Genomic DNA, 25,699 nt, shown 5'->3' with positions numbered 1-25,699 from the left:
ACCCAGCAATCCTTCTACAATTTAGGTCTTGCCTCGCATGAAGGCTAAGGTGGGCTTGAGAAAGCGTACGTGTTAATTTTGACAAGGGAAAGCACTTGCTCCTCGTGTTGCTGCAGCTCAGCGAGCATCCGGGAGCGACGGAGGCACCCGGCGAAGGCAAGGCGCGTGAAGAGAAGAAACTCACAGTTTGGAGTCTTCTTTGGTCATGGAAGCGTAGGTGAACATGAGCCCCCCGTGGGGGCAGAGAAGAGCGCTGTTTCCTACCGAGGACACGGGGCTGCATCGCGTCGGCCTCCTGCGCGGGCGAAGGAAAGGGGGTTTGCAAAGCTCGGTCAGGTTAGTTCACCCAAACCGCAACTCTGCGGGCAGCCAAGAAGAAATCACAGGTGAATATTTACAGAAGGCATTCCAACAGGGAATATTAAACTGCTACCGAGGAGGAAATCAGATCTGCGTTCCTGCGCGTTGCAAAATTACTCTCCTATATAGCAGAGATTTCCATCTCCTACCTACCAGCAGAGCCCATGGAAACAGGATTGAGCGGTGACCTTTGCCTAAGCTACAGCTCCAGACAGATGAAAAAAAAAAAAACAAACCAAAAACTAATCAGGTTACTAATCTAATCCCACCGTCTGGTTAAGACGCAGTAAACGAGGAAATTCGGTTTCTTACAACGGATTACAACCCGTACGAGTCCTGCAAAAAACAGCTTCCTCGTTTCTACAAAGGCAAAGCGCAGGTAACTACGCATCGCGCCGGGATTCGAAACGCAAAAATCATTAGCTACAGCCCCTCCAAAAGGAATAAAAAGCACCGAAGAAATCTCAAGCCAAGTTACCTGACAAATTTCCTCCATTCTTCTACAAAGAACTGCGAAACAATGTACAGCTCATCTGTCTCCTGGAGGTGAAAAGAGGAGGAAAAATTAAAAAAAAAAAAAAAAAAAAAAAAAAACGCATCTGTTTTAATTAGTCCAACAATAGAGAAGCGAAGACTGTTCAGCTTTTTCTGCAGCGCTCATTCTCTTCGAGATCTCAGCGTTCTTACCATGACAACTCCATCCAAGCGCGCTGGGAAAGCCAAAGAAAATAATTTGGGATCAAGTGCTAAGCACTTACATTACTAATCTCGTGTTTATTACAAAGTTAATTTAGCTTTAGATCCAATTACCTTTAACTCACAGCAGGAAACGGTCGTTTCCCCGGGGGCGGCTACCACTCGCCAGCACCGTGCTTTCTCTCGCCGGGTACTCGGGGCTTAAAGCAGACGCATCTCTGCGCCCCCATGGGCGTGGGGTGAGAGCACCCCAACCCGCCTCCTTCGCTTCTCCCATCAAAATCCCCAAGTTTCTCCTTCCGGCAGCAGCACGGCTTCAAAACCACAGCCGTGCACCCTCACGAGGCAGCGGTTTTCGGATAAACCAACCGATTTGCCATTCGATAGCCCGCTGGACTAGCCAAGAAACCACCTAGATCCTCACAGCTGGGCGACAAAATCAATTCCGCGCTCACCATACCCTCACCGCTTTCCCTAAGGCAGATTTATGGGCTTCTTCCATCTTTCTGCAGGAAACTTCAGCACACCTGAGAAATATATATATTTTTTATTTTTTTTTATCTCCCTTCAGCCCCTCTAGATTAAACCGCTCCGCCTATTTTCTTCCCCGAACCCCGACTGCTTTGGATCAGCAAAACTCGAAAAGCTCGAGGGAAAGATGCTCGGCTCTTTTTTTTTTTTTTTTTTTTTTTTTAAAATCGAGGTTCCCTTGGGAAATGCAAAAAGAGGGGAGGACGCAGCCTCGCTGCCTGGAGAGACCCTCATATTTTGAGCTGCCCTGCGGCGACGGGCTCCAGCTTTCCATCACCTACTCCAGCTACAAAAGCAGACCCAACTGGATACTACCCTTAAATACCACCAGTAGGACCCGGTAGCTCTCCAGCTCAGCACAGAGCGTTTCCCAATTAAATCCTTTTGGGACTCCCTGGTTCCGAGACAGGGATCCGTGTTGACCTCAATATTTATTCCCGGCTGGAGAAGGCACCCAAAGAGTGGCAAGCTGCCCTCACACGTAGGAGCCACCGAGGCAGACACCTGCCAAAGCAGCTTGGCAGGATTTAAGAGTCAATCATTAATCAGCGCCACGAGATGTCTGGGAGCCAAGGAGCGGAGCCAACAGCTTGTGCCATTTCTTCTGAACCTCCTCGAAGTCCCAGGAAGGTCCTAGAGAGCCGTACGCTCGTACCGGACCGAAGCCGGTACGACAGGACTCGCAAGACCATCGCTCCTATTTGCAGGGCTGCAGCATTTCGGGAAGCTCTCCCCGAGCTCTCGCGATGTAGGCGGATACGGAAGCACACGCGAATTTTGTCCGACCGGCAGCAAAAGCCCGGCCTGCACGGGAAGGCAGACGGAGGGAAAAAACCGCCTCCACCGGCACGGCCGCGCCGTTTCGGTCCTTCTAGGGGCGGATGTAACCACAGCAGCAATATTGTCGCTGCTTATCTAGCTGACTCCGAGCCAACGACAGCTATGTTGGCACACGAGCCGTTCTCGCGTCTCTTTAGCAGGGCGCCGCGCCAGGGCAGCTAATCGCGGGAAATCACACCTCGGCACAACACACGTGTAAGCCGTGCTGGCACCGGCTCCCCAGCGCAGGCACCGGCTCCCTCGGACCCAGGGAAGGACGATCAGGCAGTCTCTCTCCCAGGTGAAATACAAGTTTGTGGTTTTTTTTTTTAAAAGAAGGATAAAAGCTCATAAAAACCTGCCCCGAGTCCCGCTACGTTCCCCGTGTCGCCCTCCTTCCCCTACCTGAGGCCAGCTGCCCAGGCAAGGTCTGGATTTATCGTGAAACAGGTTCTGGAGAGAAGTCTTCTGCTCGCTGGCCATCATCTTATGCAGAGCTTCGTTCTCCTCCCCTTCGCGCTCCAAAATCTGCACGGAATAGTTAATTACACCACAGCTTCAGTTCCTAGCTGTTATTAAAAGGTACCATTACTTTCCTCCACTGGGGCGCGTCGTATTAAAAAGAAAACCAGAAATACGACCACGTATTTACCGTCAACAAAAGGGGGACATTATTCGGCATTCAAATACCTTGCACTGGGAACAGCACTCTTTGTTATTTGGGAATTCGGGGGCCTTCGGAAAATATTGCTTGAGTTTTTCCCAGGCTTCCTTCGAAACCACCCTCCGCTCGTTCTCGGATATGCACAGGTCACCTGCGGAGAGAGAGCCAAGAGAAGGGCTTTGCTCTTGACGCGCCCAGCGATGTTTTGCAGCCCTAATTAGATTTAAGAGATTACAGGGTATCAGCCAACACCGTGTCAGCAAAAAAAAAAAAAAGAGCACAACCGATACGCAAAGTCACCTTCAACTTCTTTATCATTTCCTTGTTTAGACAGGAAAAAAATATAATAGGACTTTTAATTCACGTAAACGTCCTCTAGATTTCCAAGCTCACGAACCCAAACAGCTGATCAAACACGAGCGGCGGTGAAGAGATGCTCGGGAAAAGCAAGGACAAGCCCAAGGGGGCGCAGGGCTACTGCCTTCCGATCTCGGCTATCCATAGCTATGTTTTTACGGCGACCCCATTCACCAAGCTGCAGACCAACCCCGTGCCCCAGGAAAAGGGGAGCCGGGTGCTTTGCCCACCCTTGAAAAACAAAACGACCGCCGGGTAATCTCAGACGGTTACACGTGCCCTTATCCAAGCACCTCACAATCTGGAAAGGACAGGGTTTGCACCCGAAATCCGCTCTAGGGAACGACTGGAGTGAAAAGATCCAAAGATTTACCAGCTATCCCCCCCGACAACTTGCCTGCTCCATTATTCACCCTGATGCTCAAGCAGCTCAAAAAAAACCCCAAACCAACCCTAAAGAACAGTTTAGCACGAGGTATTTGTCATTTTAGCCACTGCCGTAGCAAGAAAGGTCACGCTCGCGCATTTGGACACCACGCGTACGCGTGACGACACGTATTCCAGCAGAAAAACAAGGCTTGGGAAAACCGGAGAAGGCGAAGGCTCGGGGGATCCAACCAAGCGCGGGGTTGATGATGGCCAAGGGGAAAGCACCACCGCATCTCCCCATGAGACAGCAACTGCGAAGTCGCGGCGCTGAGCCGTGCCCGTCAAAGGGTACGATACCTTGCTGTCATAGAATCACAGAATGCTTTAGGTTGGAAAGGACCTTGAAGACCATCCAGTTCCAAGCCTATGTCAGGGACACCTCCCACCAGCCCAGGTTGCCCAAGGCCACATCCAGCCTGGCCTTGAACACCTCCAGGGATGGGGCCTCACCAACCTCTCTGGGCAACCTGGGCCAGTGCCGCACCACCCTCACAGGGAAAAACTTCTTCCTAATGTTCAATCTGAACCTGCCCTCTTCCAGTTTGAAGCCGTTCCCCCTCGTCCTATCGCTATATGCTCCAGTAAAAAGTCCTTCCCCAGCTCTCCTGGAGCCCCTTTAGGGACTGGAAGGCCGCAATGAGATCTCCCCGGAGCCTTCTCTTCTCCAGGCTGAACAGCCCCAACTCTTTCAGCCTCTCCTCATAGGAGAGGTGCTCCAGCCCTCGGATCATCCTCGTGGCTCTCCTCTGGACACGCTCCAGCAGGTCCATGTCCTTCTGATGTTGGGGACTCCAGAGCCGGAGGCGGTACTCCAGGTGGGGTCTCACCAGAGTGGAGTAGAGGGGCAGAATCCCCTCCTTTGACCTGCTGGCCACACTTCTTCTGATGCAGCCCAGGATGGGGTTGGCCTTCTGGGTTGCCAGCGCACATCGCCGGTTCGTGGTGAGCTTCTCCTCCGCCAACACCCCCAGGTCCTTCTCCTCAGGGCTGCTCTCCAGCCATTCCCCGCCCAGCCTGGATTGGTGCTGGGGATTGCCCCCACCCAGCCGTAGGACCTTGCACTTGGCCTTATCATCTGTACTTCTATAGCCCGGAGAGCTGCAGAAAGAAGCCAGGGAGACAAGGTTCCATCCTCCCCACCCTCCGGTAGCTCTTTAACCAGCAGCTCCTCGGCCCCACGGATCCATCAGCTTTCCTCGTTCCAGCCCAGCCTGGATTTCTGCCAGCCCCGAAGGGGGAAGAAAAAAAAAAAAAAAAAAAAAAAAAAAAAAAGGCAACGCTCCCCTCCCGCTTTTCCTCTAATAAACAAAAGGTCGGGCTGGACCGCTTCGATGCGGCACTTGGCCACTTGTTCTTCATCAAACGGGACCAAGTGGCTCAGCTTTACCATAGGAGGGAGGCAGAAGCAGGCTGCTTTCCAGAGCCGGCAAGGATGGAGCGGAGGGAAAGCTTGTACAAATAAGTGCCTCGACACCGTGTGATTAATGAAAACAGATTAATACGCCGTTGAGCGAAAGAGGTGGGGGGAAAAAAAAAAAAAAAATCAGATCTGGGCGCACAGGGAACAAGCGCTTTGCCATCTGGAAGAAGACGATCCGAACCACTGCTGAGCCCGCTCCCCGCCTCCCACCGTCCAACAAGACACGTTTTGGGCACGGATATCAAAGAAGCCTTCGTTTGGTATCTGGAAAAAATTATTCGCTGGGGTCGGGCAGCTACCGGCGAGCAAGAAATTGCAGCAAAGATGCGAAGGGACTGCTGATGGGAACGCCCGGCCGGCATTTCTGGAGGTCAGCCAGACCTCACAGATAAAGCGTTGCCTTCTCCAGCGCCGACCACGACGGCAGGAACTCCTTCCCCGGCAAAATTAAGGCTGTAGGACCGAGACTACGGATTTGCCGATACGCTCCAGAGGGAAATTTTAAAGGTGGAAAAGTTTCTTTTCCACCAGTAAATGGGAAGTTAGCTCAAGGCGATGAAATCTGATCTGCCAGCGGCCCCCGTATTTCATATTATTTATTCTGGTACGACCCAAAGTCACAGATGAACCGGCGATTTACCAGCGTAATATTTTCAAAGGCCTATTTTTAGCAGGTCTGGCTACGCTAAATGTTTCATCACCGCCCTGCATGCTTTTATTTAACAGCAGCAGCCTGGCGGCAATGGGAAAGACGGCGTTGAAGGCTCTGAAAAACAGCCAACACCGTGACAAAGTGCTCAGCCCCTCCGCTTCAAAATGAAGCTTTATCAAGCCCTTACTCTCCATCCTTGATTAGCCTTGATGACGGAAGGCGCGTTGCTAATTTATGGCCTTTATCTTTCTTACTAGGAACAAGATGGAGCACCCCCGGCAGGGAAATTTATGCCTCCAAAGGCAGTTTACCAGAACAGTTACGTCCGGGAGAGACGTACAAGCTTAAAAAAAAAAAAAAAAAAAAAAAAGCGAGATTTAAACAACGAGGTAGGCAAGGCTGTAGCTAACGAAGCGTCAACTTAGCGAAACAACTAACAGCGGGTCAAAAACCTTATGTAAACAGACACCAAAGCACAGCAGGTTGGTAAATCGATATCCTTCGCGGTCCCAGCCGCTCGCAGATAACCCCCCCCCTCCCCCGTTTCTGCGGTTGTTAGGTAAGCGCTCCTGTTTTCATGTAAACCCAGAGAATAAACGGATACTCTCAGCTCCCACCTTCGGCCGATTCACGCCACCTGTTCTTCTCCCGATACTTTCAGGGCTTCCAAGCGGCTGCAGATCCTCGGGGCTGCCCTCGCTCCATCGCGAGGCAGGGTTAGCGGGAGGAAGAGACGCTCCCTTCCGCAGCCCAGCCTTTCCCGCAGCATCCGAGCGTCTCCGCGCTCTACACCGCCTTGCAAAACCCGCGCTGCGACGGGGCAGCGCTCACAAACAAAAGCTCCGCGTTTGAGCGTCGAGAAACAGCGGGCAAACGAGAATTAAGCGCGTTTCCTCAGTAACAACTCACGTTGGCCTTACGCGGAGCAAAGGCGATAAGGTTAATGTCTTGAGCAGTGGGCAACAACAGATATATTCAGCTCCAGCCCCCGTAGAGACTTACCATGTGGGCAAACGATGTCTTCATTAAAATTTAATTCCTCTTCCTCCTCTCTCTTCTCTTCATTTGATTCATCTAATTAAAAAATAATAATAATAAAAAAAATAATAATACAAGAAGATTGCACAGAGCTCCCCTCCCAAGGAAAGGAAAAACCTGTAGGGGAAAGGAGCACAGTTGCCTTTCAAATTGGAAAACCCTTAACCCAAGGGAGACTTTGGAAGCAGATTTGTCGTTCTCAAACGTCTTGGCCTCCGGGCAGGCGGGATTACAGCCTACAGGCCACGTAGGAGCGCTTTGAAGCGCGAGGAGCACAAGCCGGTCCTTTGTGAGATTACAAAGGATGCGTTTGTTACGGCTAAAACACCACAGGGGTTCCACTGCTCCTAAAGATCTTAAGAGTTTAACCTAAACACAAGTATTAGGTAAGAGCCAAGGGAGCAGAAACCCTCCTGGCAAAATATTAGTCCGCTCTTCGCCTTGAGGACGCTGATCTAAACCAGGTGCTGCCTGACAAACTAAGGGGGAGCCTGCCAGGGGGGTTGAGAAGCCCCACCTTAACCTATAAATTATAATTAAGAACACTGAATGGCGGCGTCACAAACCCAATAAAGCGTCGGTAAGAACGTCTAACGACCCGCCTAACCTGCAAGTTGGCTTGTGAGCAATGCAAACCTACTACCGGGAGCTGCAACCTGTTGCGAAAGCAAGGAACCAGGAGAATCACCCTTAGCAGGAGGGCCATTCTCCTTCCAGCCCCAGTACCAATGCCGTTAGCCCACCGTCTCCCCTTTCATTCCAACACGCTTCTCGCCCTCCGTTCAGAAACATAAAGCTCCCCAAAGCATCCAGTTTCCAAAGGTTTAAAGAGCAGAAGGCAAATTAAAAAAAAAAAAACAAACCCTCGCAGACTCATGATAAGGGCACAGAAGAGAGTTCAATTAATGATTTTTTTTTTTTTTTTTCCCTAGGCTTTACCAGCTGTGCTGTTTCATCCACAGACCTTCCCAATAAACATCTCCATCCCTTCCCCGAGGTAATTTTCATGCTTCTTCCTCCCCTGTGCTCTCTCATTCAGATAAAAGCGGATGAAAAGATCATGTGTCTGGGACGGTAATTTTACACAGCTTTGTGAAACTACTTATTACCTCCTCTTCTTCTCTGGATACAAAGATCACCCAGCAGTTTTGAAGCTTATCAACTAAAAAGCTCCTTAAACGAAGGAGCTTTTTTATTTGATTTATTATCCTTTCCTCCCTACTCATACAGGGGAAGCAAAACAGCTACAGGAACACCTGACGGTGTCTTTTGTTAGGAGGTATCAGTCAGAGCTGGTGGGTCTCTCCAGCAGCAGAACTACCTTTGTTTTGTGCGTTTCCATTCATTTTCCCGTTACTGTGCTCTGCGTCTTCGTCTTGCTCATTTAATTGCTCCAGAGCCAACTGACGCCAGCTCCGCAAGGACGCCTTTCCAACCCAAAACCCGTCGTTCCTGCGGAGAGAGAGAACAGCACCGGCAACCCGAATCACAATTCTGTTGGCCTTCAGAGCCCAAAGAGTAAAATCTTTAGGGGGGGGGGGAAAAAAAAAAAAAAAAAAGCTATTTAAGCACTTCTAGAAGTTATTTAAGCACTTCTAGAAAATCTCTGAGCACGTTTGAAAAGGGTTGGGACTTACATACCCTTTGACTGTTATCTTCAGCAAGTTCGTAACGGTTTTGTAGTCTTCGTTTAACTGGTTTTTCAGGCGCAGGATTCGACACCTTTCCACCACGCAGTCCTTGCAAAGTGCTTTGACTGGGGCGGGGAAAAAAAAAAAAACAAAAAACAAAAAACAAACCACAATTTATTGCTCTTCGCTGGTTTGAACCCCCTCAGACAGGTAGGTACCAACTCTCCTGCCTCATGACCGGAGATTTCACGTGTAAACGAGGCGATCCCTGGGGTTACTGCCAGATCGGGCCACATTCGAAGCTTAAATAAGCGTAAAATGCTGCAGATGAGGTGCGATCTGTTCCGCTAGCTTCACCGCTCTCGGGCGCTGGTATCAACAGTTTGCAGTTACAGCTGCCAGCCAGGTCGCGCCAACATACAGCCACGCCAGTCGAATATGCCAGTTTAGGCGTATGCAAGGGAAAAGCCTCTGTTGTGGCACTTTGCCACTTAAAACCAGAAAAAAAAAAAACCCAACAACCAAACCAAAACTCTCCTGCAAAGCTACACCGACCCAACGGGAGCGCAAAGCCGCAGCCGGGCGCTTATTTTCAGCGGGGAGCAAGAGGAGCGCATCCGGGGAAGTCTGAGCACGCCGCGCATCCGATCCATCCCTCCCAGCAGTTCTCAACAGAAAAAAAAAAAAAAAAAACAACCCAAAAAAAACCACAAAAAGACCCGCAGGCGATCTTCCAGTTGACTAATAAACATCGGCCTGGTTTGGTGGTGGGTTTTGGTTTTTTTTTTTTTTTCCCCCCACAAAGGCTGCCTGCGTCACAGCAGTTTCTGCCGGTCGCGTTTCTTCCCTATAAGCTCCTAGTAGGAGCTGAGCTAATTTGGTCTCAGTGGGAGTTATTGAGCTCCTTTATAAAAGAAACGAAGCCTGGGGCTTGATTAAGGGACGCCCAAGGACTGTAGGGGCTGGGCTGACCCCAAAAATCAAAACGCGTGACAGATGACTGCGACACGAGCACACGGGCTAACACGTATGTGCTTCCCGCACGTGAGGCAGCTCAGGACAGGCTGGAGGCGAAAGACAGTAAGTGATTTTCTGAGCCCGCGCACATCCGTGCGGCTCCGGAGCGCGGGCTGCTGGCAAGAGGCGGCAGAGATCCGCACGCGCCACGAAATTCTGCCCACGCAGGATCTGTAGGTGCCGCAGGCAGAGAAAATGGTTTTCAAGAGTCTGGGGAGGGTGGCACGTGCCAGTTTTGTTATTTTTCCAGAAACAACTTCATAAAACCATCCAAGAATTACGTTTCCTAACCTAAACGCACCGCTGCTTTTCTCCCAAATTCCTCCACGCGCGGCTCTTCCTCGAGAGAGCAGAACTCGGGTCTGTAACAGACCCCGCGATCAGACTGACTGCGTTTGTTTGAATGCTAACGCAAATAGGTGATATTACAAAAATTCACCCGGAAATAACAGCGCAGCGCAAAAGCCGTGGGCAGAAATAAAGTTACGACGACAAAGGACGGCTCAAAATGGGGCTGGGACCAGAACAAGGCTCCAAAACACGTTCAGGACGGGAGAACGCGACTGGAGAGGGCGTTTTCCATCCTGACGCCTTACCGTTCAGCCGGGGCCCTCCTCCGTATCTCCTGTAGAAAAAGTCGGCCACGTACTCCGATATCCTCTTCATAATGGATATTTTATCGGGATGGAGTTTGCCGTGCGAGCACAGGCAGGCTGTGTTATCGATAGGTTTCGGAGGAGTAGACTCATCCAGCCATTTCTGCAGCCATTCGAGAGAGATGAAGTCGTACGGGGAACCTGGGAGGGGGGGAAAACAAAAAAAAAAAAAAAAAAAAACAAACACAAAGAGAAACAAGCCCGTACGTGTCAGCTAACACACAACACAGCAGATGGTATTTTATAATTACTCCGATATTCAACGGTACTTTTAAAAATTAACAAGCTATCGCTGTCGATGAAATCTCCGCGGTACAAGTTTTCCAACACCCGGGACAGCTTCCCCCCCATCCAATTCTCATCCGCGCGTCGCAGATTTAGAAGAGGGGAGCTATGCGAAATGAAGATATGCAAGAACCAGCGGTCATTTCGAACTCAGGCGATCGATATGAGACAGCGGAGCGCTCCACGTAGGAGTGCTTTCAGACCGCTAAGCCTTTAGGGGTTTAATCGGAGGAGCAGTGGAGGGAAGGTTTTCCTATCGTCCAAAGAAGGACAAATATAACGTTTAAATTATGATCATACATTAAAGGCAACTGGAGCAAAGAGACGAGCTCAGGGTTCGCCCCATCCCTTCAGCGCCCAAAGGGTCGGTGTTATTCAGGGCTGCTCTTACAAATCCGGGCGAGAAACGCTGGCACGTTTTAAGATTTACCCTGCAAGCGGGAACTCGCTCACATTTTTTAGCGCGAGCACGATTTTGTTTGAAACAGAGCAGCAGGCTCGCCCTTGTTTGCCGAAGGAGAGACACCTCGCGCAAAGCCAAGGTTCAGGAGCGGGTCAGCGTCTGTACGGACAGCGAAACAGCTTTGGGTGAACCCCCCTGTATCTCACCACCAAGAGCCTGTAAGCGGTGTGCAAACCTTTCCGCGAGACGATTGGGAATTTAGGAAGAAATTAAACCCGTTCTGTGCTGACACGAGGAGGGCAGCTCCGAATCCGAGGTGAAACGGAACCGTTAGTTACATTTATCAAATCAACACAAATCCTTAACGTTTCAGACTAAGGAGCAACAGAGGAGCTACAGGAAAATCCTTTGGTCTCCCAGCTCGCGCTGGATCTTTGGGAAGCCGGGTTTCAAACCCTCTCTCCTCTGCAGGATAAATCAGCAGTATTTTCCATCTTACGCAACGCCATCAGAGATACACAGCCATGACCTCCAGAGAATTGCAACGCTGTCAGAAATGGTTTGCTAGTTTGGGATGAAAGCTGCCTCCCCCGGAAAAGTACGCCTTTTTCTTTTTTTTTCTTTTTTTTTTTTTTTTTTTTTTCTGGGGCAGGCTACACAAAGCTGGCAGAAAACGTGTCTGCACAGCTGCGGAGAGAATCCCGAGCTCCTGCGGGACGGGACCCAGAGCAGCTCTGGGATAACGCTGCCTCCAGCTGTGCTAGCAAGCTGCCGTGCCCAGGACGTGCCCAGCAGCAGGCAGCGGGTGCCCTCGGGGCAGCGCTTCAGGTCCTGCCGTCTCCGAATTGGGGCAGAGGAGCTTTACCCGCACCTGTAAAAAACCACATCTTTTTGCGATTTATTCCTCCGTCGGGTTAGAAACGCCGAGAGCAAACGATTCCGTTTCTGCTAAGGGGGAGAGAAAACACCCCGGAGTTGTGCTCGCTGCTCCTTTTTAACGGTGACTCACGGCAGATTCATACCTCCACCGCAACTTTGATTTAACGGTGACATTTTAACACCGCTCAGACTTGCGGGGACTCGGCAAGATGAGGCGCGACACCCTCCCGTTTGCGAGTTAAGCGCCCGTTGTCTGCAAAGCCGGGTTCATACATTGAAGAGGCAGACGTTTACGGGAGCCGAGGAGTCTGTTGTTTGGCTACTCGAATCTCGCTGCTGGTTCTGAGCGTCGAGCAATGAATATTACAAGCTAAAAATCCAATTGTCTAACAGGCCACGCAATTAAACACATCCTCAAGTCTTTAATCACAGATTTCCCGGAGCTTTTAGGAGGAGATGCAGGTAGCAGAGAGAAATTCCCCATGCCGGATGGACAGAGCAAGTGCCCCTACGCTTGTTTTGAAGGAGATGGGAGAGAAAAACGAGGCCGGGGATAAAAATCCTTGTGCTCAGACGCGCTAAGGCGACAAAAAACAAGGAGTAGTAGGAAAGGATTAACCCCAGTCACTCATCGGACGGACCCTGAAGCTTCGACACGGGGCTTCGAAACACTGGTGGGGATGAATTAAATCATTTTCTGCTGGAGGTCAGGCATTCTCGTCCCCCGTTACCTGCTGATTAATTCGGATCGACAGCTCCCAAACTTGCCGTGAGTTGGCAATTTGAGACCGGCCAGTTATTCTGCCTCGATGCTACTAACCGCTAACGAGCCAAGCTGCTCACCAGGCAGAAGAAAACAGTCACAATGCATGGAAGCACGCAGGAGGCTGACTGATGGGGAAGGAGCAACAGGGAATTAGCGACGCCAGAGGCCACGAGAACGAGCAAAAAAAAAAAAAAGGAGAAAAATAGGTTAAGGCAGAAAAACAAGAGAGGGAAAACAAACCCTAAGCGTGCACACAGCAACAACAGACAGCGATCGGCCGAGAGGGCTACAGCTAACGCCTTCCAGCGAAGCATTCGGGCCACACAAGCGAGTTGGGGGTTAGTTACAACACATTACTAATCTTAACAAGGGTCTACTACAAAATACTACCACAATATCTTACAGACCAGCTTCAGCGGGTAACCTTTTGTAGAGCTCCTTCACCTCTTCGTGTTTGATTTTGCCTCTGGCCACGCTCTGTTTGCGCATCTCGGCCATTTCGTTGCACCACTCCTCAAACTTGCAGTTATCCCGCTCGACCAGCTCCTGTAGAAAAGCTGTCGGGAAAGAAGAAAAAGCAGTCATTTCAAGGAAAAATGCCAATTATTTCAATTATCCCTAGGATCGGTTATCTGGGGATAACAAGCAAGCCTAAAAATCCCCCTACACGGCTACCGACATAAGAGGGCTTTCCGAAAGCCAAGAGCGCGGACGTTGCTCTCCCCAATATTTATGGTTGTAGATGATTAAACGCAACTACCCCGCGCGACGCAACAGCCCCCAAGAAAATAATTCACTCGGGGGCGGTTGCCGCGTTCGGAGAAATCCTGCGCTTGCTAACGAGCCTACGCCGAGCGCTGGCCGTCGGGCAAAGTGCAACGGGGGTTTGGCGTGAGGATGGAGAGCCGGAGCGCTTCAATCCCTCCCTGCTCTTCCTCTCGCTCCTGCCATTTCTCTGCCTCCCACTGAGCGCAGCTCCTCCGTGCTGCCAAAGACCCATTGTTCCCGAGGGAGAAGCCGGAGCTTCTCACCCTACGGATACACCTGGAGCTCGTCCCCGCGGGTCCGCGCGACGCCAGCAAGAAGGGTCGAGCACGGCGCAAACCCCAAGGGCAAAAAGCCCTCAGGAGATGGGAGATAAGCCGGGGCAGATCCTGGTGCCGATAGGAAGGTGAGAGGAATGGGAATTTTTGCTGTTGCCGATGGAAAAAACAAACAAACAAACAAACCAACCAACCAAACTTCAACAGAGGAAAGAAGAAGATAAAACACTTCCCTCGCAGGGCTGGTGTAAGGGTGGGGGGGGAGAAACACCGCTTATCTGAAGCCTTTTCCTATTCAGCAGTATTTTGAAGAGCTAAAATATTTCCCGAAAGGTTAACGCTTGTGCGGCCGGAGAGCACAATATTCACCCTGGGAGAATCCACAGTATTAAAAAACAACCAGCTTGACCCTCTTGAGGTCAGAGCCAAGTCATGTCTCTCCACCGTCCCGGAAAAGCCGCTTTTAACAGCATCAAAGCAAAATGCCTCAAATTTACAGTTGCATGAAACCTCCCCGCAACCGCGGGGCTCGACTGCTGCCCTTCGCTCCCTGTTCCCTGGCAGCCTTCCACTTGAAACAAAGGCAACCGCGGGGCTGCGCAGGAATTTGGAGCTGGGTGGAGAGGCTTTTTGCCGAGTTATTGTTTCGGGCAGAGGGGTAGGAGGAAAGGGAACGCAAGAGAGCTCAGGAAACAGACCCAAAATACAGATCTGAGGCAGGAATCGGCACCGATTCCCAAAGCTGCGCAGCTCGCCGGGTGCGTTTTAGAGGTGGTGGGGCTGGAAAAGCTTTGGTGCTGTTATTGGGGGGGGGGGGGGGGGGGGGGGGGAAGCCATACAATTTACCCCCTCCGCATCCAGATAACCTGAACAAACAGGGGAGGTCCGAAGGGGACGTGCCACCTCCGGCTGTCCCCGCTTCGCAGAAGAGGGAAGAAGGTGGAACGCACCTCCCAGCCCCATCGGCACCAGGGGGCCTAATTAATATTTCTAATTGAGTAGCACGCAACCGCGCAGCATCATTAAATCCACAGGCCAAACCTACAGGGATTTCTGCCACCCCCAGTAATTCTAAAGCGAGACACGAACACGCTTGTACGAAACCCTCGTTAAGGGCTTGCATCCTCTTATTGTCACGCCGTTTAGTCTCAATACGGCAGAGATTAAGCACTCGCAGAAGAAACCTGACATCTGTCAGGATTATTCACCTCCAGCACAGCGCGTGCACTGCCGATGACATTTAACCACGTTGTTCTCCTTCGCCTTCAGGAACCCGAGCGGTTCCTGTGGGATCCCGGCGGCGAATCCCAACGCTCCCGCCGCCGCACATGGCTCCCAGCGGGATGATCTCTTCCTAATCCCTTCCCGTCCCCTCTCGCTGGTCAGGACAGCGAGGTCTGAGCGGGTAACAGGGGTTCAGTTATTTGAGGGCTAGGAAAGCCTAAAGGTTTTACTGGTCGTGACACCACGTCTCCATACGGCGCCGTCGGGGCTCCCAGACGGCGGTCGGAAAAGGGGCTCCGAGCTAAACGCCGCCTGGAGCGTCACAAAACGAGATGGAGAGGCCAGAAGAGTCAAAACTCGCTTACCTGGTACTTCGACTGTCAGAGATTTCTCCCGGGTTTGCAGCCTGTATACCAACATGTAAGCATTGCGCGAGCAGTGGGTCCCTTTCCCGCACTTAGGTTTCCGAGTCTGGGATTTAGAAGGTTCCGCTGCGGTAGAGAAGGCAAAAGGCAATAAACACACAAATTCGCTTACCCATTCTCCGTTAACGGGACGAGTTTGCCACCTAGCTGGCTTCCCTCTCCCCGCTGCGCCCTGCCGGGCCTCATTTTGCCAAGCACCGGGTTTGGCACGAACCGAAACTGTATCCCAAAGAAAGAACCCAAATCCCTCTAGCGTTTCTGGAGGCAGGATAATTCCACGGGACCAAAATTAGGAGCCTGCTCTCAACCGCCCTCTGCAAGAGCCTTTCTTCTCTGCCCAATTCAAACCTCACCAAGCCAAAAGTAGATCTTGCAAAAAAACCATCCTTTCTCCCCTGCGCCGCTTGTTCTGGTGTCCTGACACCAAAGGACAGACTCAAATCCTCAGTGAGGGGGGAGAAAAAAAAAAAAAAAAAAAAAAAGTCTTATTTACAGGTGATTGTGTACGTGACAAAACACGCAAACAGCCGCGGAAACGGTCATTTCAGAGCAGCTGGGGATGCGACGTAAACTCGTGTTGCAAGAGCTGTCGTTTCCAGCCAGGCTGCCAGGCATGTAAAAAGTACTTATCTACAGCTGCAGCTTCAAAAAAAAAAAATTTAAAAAAAAAAAAAAAAAAAAATCAATCTTTCTTTAAATTTAAAAAAAATAAATAAAAAGGGAACAACCCTCCATAGATCAAACTCTAAATGAAACACTGAAATGTTTACAGAAGTGTCTGTCTTTCCCAAACGCTGGGAAAATTCATGCGCCTCTCCCACCGTACCGTCCAGGGGACTTCCTCGACATTCTTTCTTTGCATTTTCTCCAAATATTTTCTAAATTGTTCCCATCTGCACAGGCCAGGCCACAGGACTCTCCCCACAGCAGACCCCTGCTTCACGTTACCGACATTCTCCTGCCGTCGCACGCGTTTGTTACCGAAGAAGCGGCTCCGTTTTGCTCGGAGTAGGCAAATAACATCAAGACTTGATAGATATATTACGGATCTCAGCCTACAGAGGCTTCTAAACACGCTTTACGTATAGTCTTCCCGCAGCCCTGTATTTCAGCAAGAACACTTACTCGTGCTTAAGCATAAACCTTTACGAGGGCGAGGCCACGGCGGTTTATCCGCATCTTATTTCGCTACGCCGGGTAACTCGGGAAGCTAAAAAGAAAGGCTGAGGAGCTCTTATTCCCCGCCAGGGCTTATTTTTCTATCTTACACCGCTAGATGTCTAGCCAGCTTCACAATTGGGCTGCGGGCAAGCGGTAGTCAAACATTAACCGGGATGACAAGGCTGCTGGGATGGCAGCCGGCGTTTCCGTACGCCCCGATGAAACGCGAGGAGGTGTTTACTAGCAAGAGAGCTGAAAATAAAGCGGCAGCACGCGGCTACGTGTACGCGGAAGGAAGCGGGAGAGGCAGGCGAACGCCCCACGCCTGCTCAAGGGCGCGCTCAGGCTGATGGGGCTTTGCAACAAACTAAGGGAACAAACACATCCGAGGGCGTCTTTTCATCACGCTGTTATTTAAGGACGCTTTAAAGAAAGGCAACGTTTCCTAAAGTCCAATTGCAGCAAAGCACGTGCGTCCCGGTGGGCCAGCGCTTCTGGAACGGGACTGCTTGCATTACAAGTGAAATTTCTGGCATTAAATTTCCCTCTTTCCCCATACTGCAAAGCATCCTGCGCTAAGGAACACTGAGCGCTCGCAAATCCCAGCGCTCAAAACGCCAATTTCAATGCTGAACCGCTCCTCTCTAGCGAGCGCAGACTGCGAAACCCTCAGCCCAAGCTCTCCGAGAAATCAAGACCTTGTCCCGTCCAGGGAACACGGTTATCCGGGCAGCACCAGGACACCGGCACAAGACGAGCCGACAACGGTAGAACAGAAAAGCGCAGAGGAGAAGTAAAAAGCGCAAAGTAAAAACGCGGTTTGGGCTTCCGAGCCATTACTCGGATTAAGATTTATTACGGAGGCTCTTTACCGCCTCCAAATAAAACACCTCACTGGGAATAAAAACATAACGCGTTCGGGAAACTGAAAGTAATCTCCTTATCTGTTCCTACGCCTCCTTTTGCACACCAGCCAAGGAAGCAGCAACTCGCCTGTTTCACCCCGATAGGCAACTGCTGCCCGAGTTATCAGCGTCTTATCTGCCGCGCGGCAGGCAAGAGAAACACTAGAGTAGAGGAACCGATCACGAGGTGTGCGTAAACACTCACACGGGGCTGAAACGAAGAAAATCTGGCTGCAATTAAGAGAATTGCCATTTCCCGCTTTACTCCTGCGACGTGACGGCACGCGGAGGAGCGCTTTTGTTTTAAGAGTAACGGGGCCTCCACGTATTCAGCCTCCGTGTTTTCGGTGAAAAGAGTTATTTTAAAAGGGCACTCACAACTTAAAGGTTTTACCTAGATCTTCCTCAATCCCCAACTGCAGTTTCTTCCCCTCCATCTTTTCTATGTCTTCGTCGTTAAACTTGTACCACTCGCCCGTCTGCGGATCCTTCACGTGGGCGATGTAGTGCCCGGAGTAGGCGCTCACGCCTCGGTGTATGAGGACGGCGCTAAGTTCATACACGTAGACGCCATCTGGAAGGAAAGCGGCAGTTACGCAGCGCTCGGGATGAAACAGCGCGGCTCTTTTCTTTCCTAGCACTTAATGTTTTTTTGCAAGGCAGAGGACAAAGACTGCACTTGAACTAACATCTCTCCGAGACCTCGCTAAGTAGGCTGTGGCTTCCACAACCCACTTAGGGAGGCAGTTATTTGAAACGCGGGCTTCTAACAACCCTTGACGTAATTTTTCCTCAAAAAGGGCATTCACAGGAGATCTCCTCTCATCTGCCGAGGGGCGGTGGGTAAAGTTAACGAAACACAGCGCACAAAACTCACTTTTTTGTTCCATAAAAGGCTCCATGTCAAGCAGCTCGGAGAAGCCGATGTACGTGTTGAGCTTTTTCTTATGGCCAGTTTGTCTGCGCGGAGGCAAAGCTTCGGTTCAGGGGAGAGCATTAACAGTTCACACCTCAAAAATAACTCCCCCGGAAACCCACCGAGCATCCCCCGAAAAGCTCACGCAGGCGCTCAATCCTCAATCTCTCAAATCAACGCAGAAAAGAGCCGAGCAGATGACTTCCCAAAGAGCATCCACGCAACCCAGGGCGCTCCAGCAAGAGGCTTACCTGTCGAACACGAAACGCATCAGCTGCAGGTTGAGCGTGCAGGGAAGACTCAGCAGCCTGATCTTCCTCGTGGCGTTCTGCTTACTCTGACAAGTTTCGCAAAAATAACGATTGTCCCCTTCTAGTTTTTCTTCCTGAGCCGGGAGGGGAGGTAAAGAGAAAGGTCTTGAGAACAGGTTACCAGTGAAAAGTCAACCAGTTCAAGCTGCTCAACAGCTGGAGACTGGAAAGCACGGAAGTTATTTTAATCGTTTATGACTCTACCCAGCTGCTTTCCAAAATAATCGCTCGGTGAAAAATGCATGCTAATAAAGGCGCTTTACGGCACGGCCGGAGTAGGCTGCTCTCGCTTTAAGGAAAATTTTAGACCGAATTAAGCCCCGTTCTCAGGTCACTTAAGGGACTGTCAGGCATGCTCTCCACTTGACTGAGTTGGTTTGTACTGTGGGCTATGGCAAAAGAAAACCATTAAATCGCCCTTTTACGAGCTCACGTGCACCAAGTTAATGTAAAGCCACATTTTAGCCTGAAAACTACAGTCCTCTTGTGCTCAGCCAAATATCGCCGCCTAAGAGTCACTGCCTAAGTAGACCCAACGGCAGGATTAGGCCAGAGGAGAACTCCAGCTGCCCTAAACAAGGTCACCGGGCGGTTTCCTTTGAAGGAGGAGCAGACAAACTTGAAATTCACCGTTTCGGGATTTTAAGGCACGTACACAAACCAGTCTTTTTTTTCACAGCAGACCTTCCGCAAGCGGAGCAACCGGTTTGCTGAGCGCAGGAGCGCAGCCGCTGCCCGACAGCCAGCCGGCTCAGGCACGGAGTCACGCTTCAGGTTAGTTCTGCCCTAAATATTTGGAGTCGAATCCACACCTCGAACCTTGAAGATGCCGGATCTTAACTTAAGATCTAGGCAAATTTTCCAGGCGAATTAAGAGCACTCGCAGCTGTTCCGGCAGCTATTCCCAGCCCTCCCTAGGACTTTTGAGAGCGCATTTGAGAGCGGGGGAACGTCTCACGTTGCTACGCAGATGAGCACTGATATAGAAAACACAAAAAGCAGACATTCTTCCGGCGCTATCCATGACAAAGCACGCGGGGACTTCTTGTCAGACTTCAGGGGATTTTCTCCCAACTTTGCTGGGAAATTATTTTAACTAAACACGCGGCTTTGAAGTGCTTTTTAAAGCCGCAGCGCATTGTGTTATGCTCTGGTCCAGAGCCACTCTTTGCCTGCATGACTCAATCCTCATTTTGCTGGGTTTACAGGAAAAAAAAAATATTTCTTTTTGCACGCACCTCGCGGAGAAAAATCAGTCGCTTCGCTCCGATACTGACCTCAAAGGCTGTTAATTGAAAGAAGGGATTAAAACACCTTGCTAAGAATAGCAGGACTCAAAACCCAACGAGCTCGTACCTTAAGGAATTCTGTTATACAGTCTGTCAACTGCTTGTGCCCTTGGATGTTTAACTCCAGCTCATAGAATTTAGACACGAGTTTGGACTCCCGGCCACACTGGTTACAGCTAGGATTGGAGAGAAAAAGAAAAGACCAACACACATGAGGTTAGTTCACTGGTTCATGTGCCTGAACTCCCTGGCCACTAGTACACTATTTCTTGAGTGATAAAACCAGGAGAAAAAGTTGTTTAAAAAAAAAATAATTAAAAAAAAAAAATAATCACAATTAATGTGGTTCACGCTTCTACACCACCAACACTCTGCAAAAAGGTGGTAACAGGATAATAGGATCTACCGGGAAAAGCAGGAGCACCTGCTTGCAACTCACACGCATCGTTTCATGTCATTTTTGAGGTGAAATCCACAGCTCAGAGCGCAGGAATGAAAATATGACACCCAAGCACTCCGTTTTCTGGCTGCAGGACTTTAAGTTCCATTAACACTCTGGCAGGTTTAATTGCTAAATTTTCATTAAGGGGTTAAAAGCAGCTGAAGAACTGCAACACCACCACACGCACAGAATCAGGAAACCTAAAAGCTAAAATCCTCTTAACAAAACGTTTCGGCAGAACCTTACCTGCCTGCTCCAGTTGCGAGGAGGGATCTTTTCCCCCCAACGCTTCTTCTAAAAATGTTTAAATATTTACGGAAATGTTATTCCCAAAGACCAAATACTTACACCGTGACATAGGCATACTCTCCACAGAACTGCTTTTGCACTATGTTTCGAACATCTGGGTTTTTTTGTTTGGATAAAGTATCTTCCAGCAGTGACATGAACAGCTTGGAAAACTCCTGGGCATCCTAGAAAAGAAAGCCAAGTCCCTTAACAATACACCGCAGCACAAAACTCGTCGCTAATTTACTGCAAATTACCCGGAGCCCTACACACAGGCTGCACCTCCTCCGGCGTGCACTGAATAGAAACAAACAAACAAACAAACAAAAAAAAAGACCAGTCAGGAAAACTAAAGAAAAAGAGGAATTTGTCTAAAAGGAGCGCGAGGCCTTCAGCATGAGACCGCGTGGCGTGAGTTCTCCTGGCTGCCGGCCAGCCGTGCCGGGGGGGAGGGGGGGTTTGACTTCTGCCCCTGCTCCTCGCAGGGCTCTGGAAGAAAGAAAAAAAAAAAAAAAAAAAAAAAAAAAAAAAAAAAAAAAAAGCCCCGCTCCTGCGGAGTTTTCTATCCCGTTAACGCTCGTCTTTTGAAGCTCAGCGTGCAATTCAAGCTGTCCCTGCTTGCATTATAAGGTGAGAAGAAAAATAAAAGACACCCCAAAAAATGAGAAGCTGCCCTGTGAATTTGTGCCCTCCTGCGAGGCTCGGGAGCTTCCCCCCACCCAGCTCGGGGCCTTCCTCTCCCACCCTCGCTCTCCTCTTCCGAAAACAAACGGGCTTTGGCCTCTCCCAGCTGTCCTTTAGTATCACTGATCGGTAGTGACCGCTTCCTTCCCCTCCCGCATCCTCCCGAGGAAACGCACTCCGGCTCTCGGGCTCTTCCCCCGACCATCTCCCCTTCGCTTCTCAAAGCGTATTTTCAAGCCGTGCCTTTCTCCGGAGCTCTCTTCAGCTTCGGAGACAGCCCCGCAGGACTCATCCGCAGTGCTCACCCCTCTCTAACCGTGCTTCCTCTGCCCCACACGCTCGCCTCGGACCTTGGCTGGCTCTCGGTGACCCGAGCGAAGTCTTTTTGCCTCGAGAGGGCCCTTCAACCCCTCACCGAGCTCCCCACGGCTCCGGGAGGAGCAGCCCATAAAGCACCTGCGAAAGGATCCTGGTGGCACCTTCAGCTCCCACCCCGCAGGGTGCCGGCGTCGATCAGGCGCTAACAGCACTCCCCATCCCACCTCCTGCTCCCTGGGCTCCTCCCGATCTCCCACACTTACAGAAAAGGCCCCGAGCGCCCCTTCTCCCTTTCTGTTTGAGAAGCAGATCCCAGCTAAAATAACCTAAAAGAGACGCTAAAATAACACAAAAGGGCGGTTCCACGCCGCTTTAAAGGAGGTAATCACTCGAGGGGCGCGTCTCCAACCTACCTGCTGCTGTCCTGTGTCCAAGCCCAGCGCTTTGACGAACCCAGAGGGATCAATGTATCGCCTCTTGCTGTTCTGCAGCAAGGCGAACAAGTACTGCAGGTGTTCACAAATGGTCTGAGGCTCATAATCTATTAAAAACAACCAGTCGCACAAGTTACAGCGAGTAATTCAAGGCGAGAGAGAACCGTTTCAAGTAATTAGCTTGCCCTTTTCTTTGTACGGGTAAATGTAATGATTAGAAGCGATACGCTTTTTAAAAGCTGTTTTTAATTATCGTGAGAACCGAAGCCGTTCATGTCAGCGATGACAGCAAAGCGCCAGCGAAGGCCAAATATCATAGAAACGTAGAATCATTTAGGTCGGAAAAGACCCTTAAGACCATCGAGTCCAACTGTAAATAGCCGGCAGTGCCGAGCATGAGCTGCGAGTGAACAGTTTAAGCAGCGCACGCCGATTACCCTGTAGCAACAGCTTCTTTTTTACCCTAAATGGTGAGACATCATTTAAAATGACCATAAAAACAGCAAGAGAAGAAATCAGGTGGCTGCCCTGACCCAGAGTGTACCTATAGCGCCATGCCATACATAAAAGGTACGTTGCCCGAGGCCCTTGCGTCCGCTGCGCGGGCAATGAGGAGCTTCAATCATACCGGGGACCTAAATTTTTGCCCTCCCATAGGATGAGTGCGGCTCCACAGTGGCACAGATCAGCCCCAACCCATGTGCTTCCACCCTCAGCACCATCACTAAGCTGGGAACCAGTCTGGGAAGCAGCCCAGCAAGAAACAAACACAAATTAGATTTTTTTTTTTTTAACCAGATTAGATCACATCAATTTAAGAAATAACGCAGATAAAGGATGGTTTGTTCCTAAAGGGTGGGCGATGGACTCAAAAACAACGGTGTGGAGATAGGACGAGCGGTTGTAGCTTTGCCCACCAATTCTCCCGATAAACGTTATCCCCAAGCGGATGCCAGTGTGTAAAATTTTAGGAGAAAATGGGCAAAACCACCCACCTTTGTCTTTTGGGATGCCCTCTCCGGCCGCATACTCGCAGTAGGCGCTGGGACACAAGTAGAGGGCCTGTCGGAGCTCCAAGTTAAGAAACCACATCTGCAAGAAAGTGTTGACGTAGCACGTGGCGCCGAGGTTCGTTAAGCCCACGAACGCGTTCTGGCGTAAGAGAGAAAGCAACAGTGGTCACTCGCCGCTGCAGAAGAGCAAGCAGAAATCCAACAGTCGGGGTGGCCGCTTCACAGCTGTTTTGTCGGGAAAACACCGCTCCGGCATCGTACAAACAGCCCCATCCCAAACTCCCTGGCTACAGGGGGACACGAAGCGTCACCTGCCCTTGTCCCCATCTTCCCCTAGGGACTGGAAAGGGCTTTTGAAGGGGCAGGGGGGTGGTCTACCTTCTTGCGGCGCTCGCAGTTGGGGTCGTCGATGTTGTGGAAGCTGTTCTCATCTATCTCACCCAGCCAGACGTGCTCCCCGATGCCCACCAGGCAGTTGGGATTCCCCCGGCAGTTCCTCCTGTAGAACCAGCACCCATCCCAACCATCACCCCCAGCAGAAGGAACACTGTTGTCCTTTGGGGAGGTGACGGTGGGGGATAAGAACAACAAGGGAGACCCTAGAATGCTGATCAGAGTGAACAGGGTGGGACAGGGGTCCCCCACACCTCCCAAAAATGGTGGTTAGGGAAGAAGGAGACCCTAAGGGATGGAGAACTAGAGTCAAGGAAAAAAAGGAACCCCAGGGAAGACTACAGGTCCCGGGGGGGGCCCTATATCTGGGGAGCCAAGCAAGGAGAGGGGTCCCCCACAGTCCTGGGTGGGTGGTAACCTATATTTGGGGAGCCAAGCAAGGAGAGGGGTCCCCCACAGTCCTGGGTGGGGGGGTAACCTATATCTGGGGAGCCAGGCAGGGAGAAACGAGCCCCACAACCCCAGTGTGTGTGTGTGTGTCCCCTATAACTGGGATGCCAGGCAAGAAAAACGGTGCCCCACAACCCAGGGAGGGGGTCTTATATCTGGGAAGCCAGGCAGGGAGAGGGCTCCACCCCCCACCCACCCCCTCAATCCCTGGGGAATGGGGGTCCCGAAGAGGGGAATGGGGGGGGAGTCCCCATCAACCCTGCGGGCCCCAGAAAGGGCAGGGTGCTCCCCCAGCCTCACAGGAGGAAGGCGGAACGTGGGGGCCCCCCCAGCCTTGAAGGGGGGGGGGGGATGGTGGGGTGGCTGAGGACCCCGGGGAAGTGAAGGGGGAACCCCCAGACCCCAACCAGAGGGCGGGGAGGGGGGAGGTTTGGGGTCCCCCGCAGCCCTGAGGGAGCGGGTAGGGGGCGGGGGAGGGGGGGGGGGGGGGGGGGGGGGAAGGCCCCGGGTGTGTGTGTGTGGGGAGGGGGGGGGGTGGTTTGAGGTGAGGGGGGGGAGGGAGTTGAGGCCCGGCGGTACCGGCAGGCGCCGCGCTGGCAGGGCTCCAGCCCGACGCGGTAGGCCGCTTCGATGTGCTCCTGCGCCACCGCCTCGGGCGGCACCGTCTCGGTCCAACGCCACGCCGCCTTCTCCAGCTGCAGCCGCGGCGCCATCGCCGCCACCGCCGCCGCCGCTCCCCGCTGGGCCTGGGCCTGCCCGGCTCCCGCTCCCGGCCCGGTCCCGCCCGGCCCCTCCCGCCGCCGCCGCCGCCGCCGTCAAGGCCGGTGACGTCACACGCGCGACACGCTGAGGGGCGCGAGGCGCTGACGATAACGGGCTGCGACGCGCGACGCGCTGGGGGGGGCGGGGGAGGCGGGGCCTGTGCGCCGCGCGGGGGGCGTGGCTCCCTCCGCCCCGCCCCGCCCCGCCCCGCCCCGGCACTGGGGGGGGTGTCCGCACCCCCGTACCGGAACCCCCCACCGAACCCCCCCCGGACCCCCCACACCGTAATCCCCCCCGGACCTGTGCCATACTCCACAATACCCCGACCCGTACCACCCCCCGCACCCCCGTACCACCCCCCATACCATACCCCCCCCGTACCGTACCGCACCCTCTACAGCCCCCATACCACCCCCATACCACCCCCATACCACCCCCATACCACTCAACGCACTGTACCCCTATACCCCCCATACCATACCCCCCCATCCCCTATACCTCCCCCATACCCCCCCATATCCCCTATAAGCCCTCCATACCATAATCCCATATCCGCTATATCCCCCATACCATACCCCCCTATACCCCCTATACTCCCCATACCATACCTCCCCCATATACCCTATATCCCCCATACCATACCCCCCTGCATACCATACCCCCCATATCCCCTATACCCCCATACCATACCCCCTATACCACCCCCATAGCATACCCCCCCATACCATACTCCCCATACGCCCTATACCCCCCATACCTTTCCCCATATCCCCTATACCCACGCCATATCATACCCCCCCATATCCCATATACCCCCCATACCATACCCCCCCATATCCCCTATACCCCCCCATACCATACCCCCCATACCATACCCCCCCATATCCCCTATACCCCCCATACCATACCCCCCCATATCCCCTATACCCCCCCATACCATACCCCCATACCTTCCCCCCCATATCCCCTATACCCCCCCCATACCATACCCCCCATACCATACCCCCCCATATCCCCTATACCCCCCCATACCATACC

The 25,699-nt window shown here is 51.9% G+C and overlaps 2 protein-coding genes across 10 annotated transcripts in view; one reads left to right on the top strand and one right to left on the bottom strand.

The window, feature by feature from the left end:
- The window catches only part of USP48 (ubiquitin specific peptidase 48), a 30,928-nt gene extending 6,264 nt beyond the window's left edge, over positions 1-24,664 (bottom strand). For 4 of the 9 annotated variants that reach the window (XR_014269853.1, XR_014269854.1, XR_014269855.1 and 1 more), the window contains exons 1-19: positions 24,479-24,664; positions 23,435-23,555; positions 23,039-23,195; positions 22,023-22,150; positions 20,668-20,792; positions 19,945-20,053; positions 18,529-18,662; positions 18,239-18,321; positions 17,756-17,935; positions 15,236-15,361; positions 13,011-13,160; positions 10,211-10,411; positions 8,608-8,722; positions 8,288-8,418; positions 6,931-7,002; positions 3,097-3,221; positions 2,812-2,934; positions 839-900; positions 185-295 (exon numbers count right to left, since the gene is read on the bottom strand). Coding sequence is in view for 4 of the 9 variants with exons in the window: in XM_082493398.1 (XP_082349524.1) it covers positions 185-295; positions 839-900; positions 2,812-2,934; positions 3,097-3,221; positions 6,931-7,002; positions 8,288-8,418; positions 8,608-8,722; positions 10,211-10,411; positions 13,011-13,160; positions 15,236-15,361; positions 17,756-17,935; positions 18,239-18,321; positions 18,529-18,662; positions 19,945-20,053; positions 20,668-20,792; positions 22,023-22,150; positions 23,039-23,195; positions 23,435-23,555; positions 24,479-24,612 (2,387 nt within the window). In the remaining 5 variants the exon portion in view is untranslated. The remainder of the gene's footprint in view (positions 1-184; positions 296-838; positions 901-2,811; positions 2,935-3,096; positions 3,222-6,930; positions 7,003-8,287; positions 8,419-8,607; positions 8,723-10,210; positions 10,412-13,010; positions 13,161-15,235; positions 15,362-17,755; positions 17,936-18,238; positions 18,322-18,528; positions 18,663-19,944; positions 20,054-20,667; positions 20,793-22,022; positions 22,151-23,038; positions 23,196-23,434; positions 23,556-24,478) is intronic. The other 5 variants (XR_014269857.1, XM_082493398.1, XM_082493395.1 and 2 more) reach the window with 5 other exon arrangements.
- Positions 1,361-25,699, top strand: part of SLC2A1 (solute carrier family 2 member 1) — an 80,699-nt gene continuing 56,360 nt past the window's right edge. The window contains exon 1 of the mRNA XM_082493403.1: positions 1,361-1,364. The gene's annotated coding sequence lies outside the window, so the exon portion shown is untranslated. The remainder of the gene's footprint in view (positions 1,365-25,699) is intronic.

This window comes from Vanellus vanellus, assembly GCF_965231255.1.
Source record: "Vanellus vanellus genome assembly, chromosome: 20".
In the NCBI taxonomy this organism is placed as follows: domain Eukaryota; kingdom Metazoa; phylum Chordata; class Aves; order Charadriiformes; family Charadriidae; genus Vanellus; species Vanellus vanellus.
This window is presented reverse-complemented; position numbering and strand designations above follow the sequence as displayed.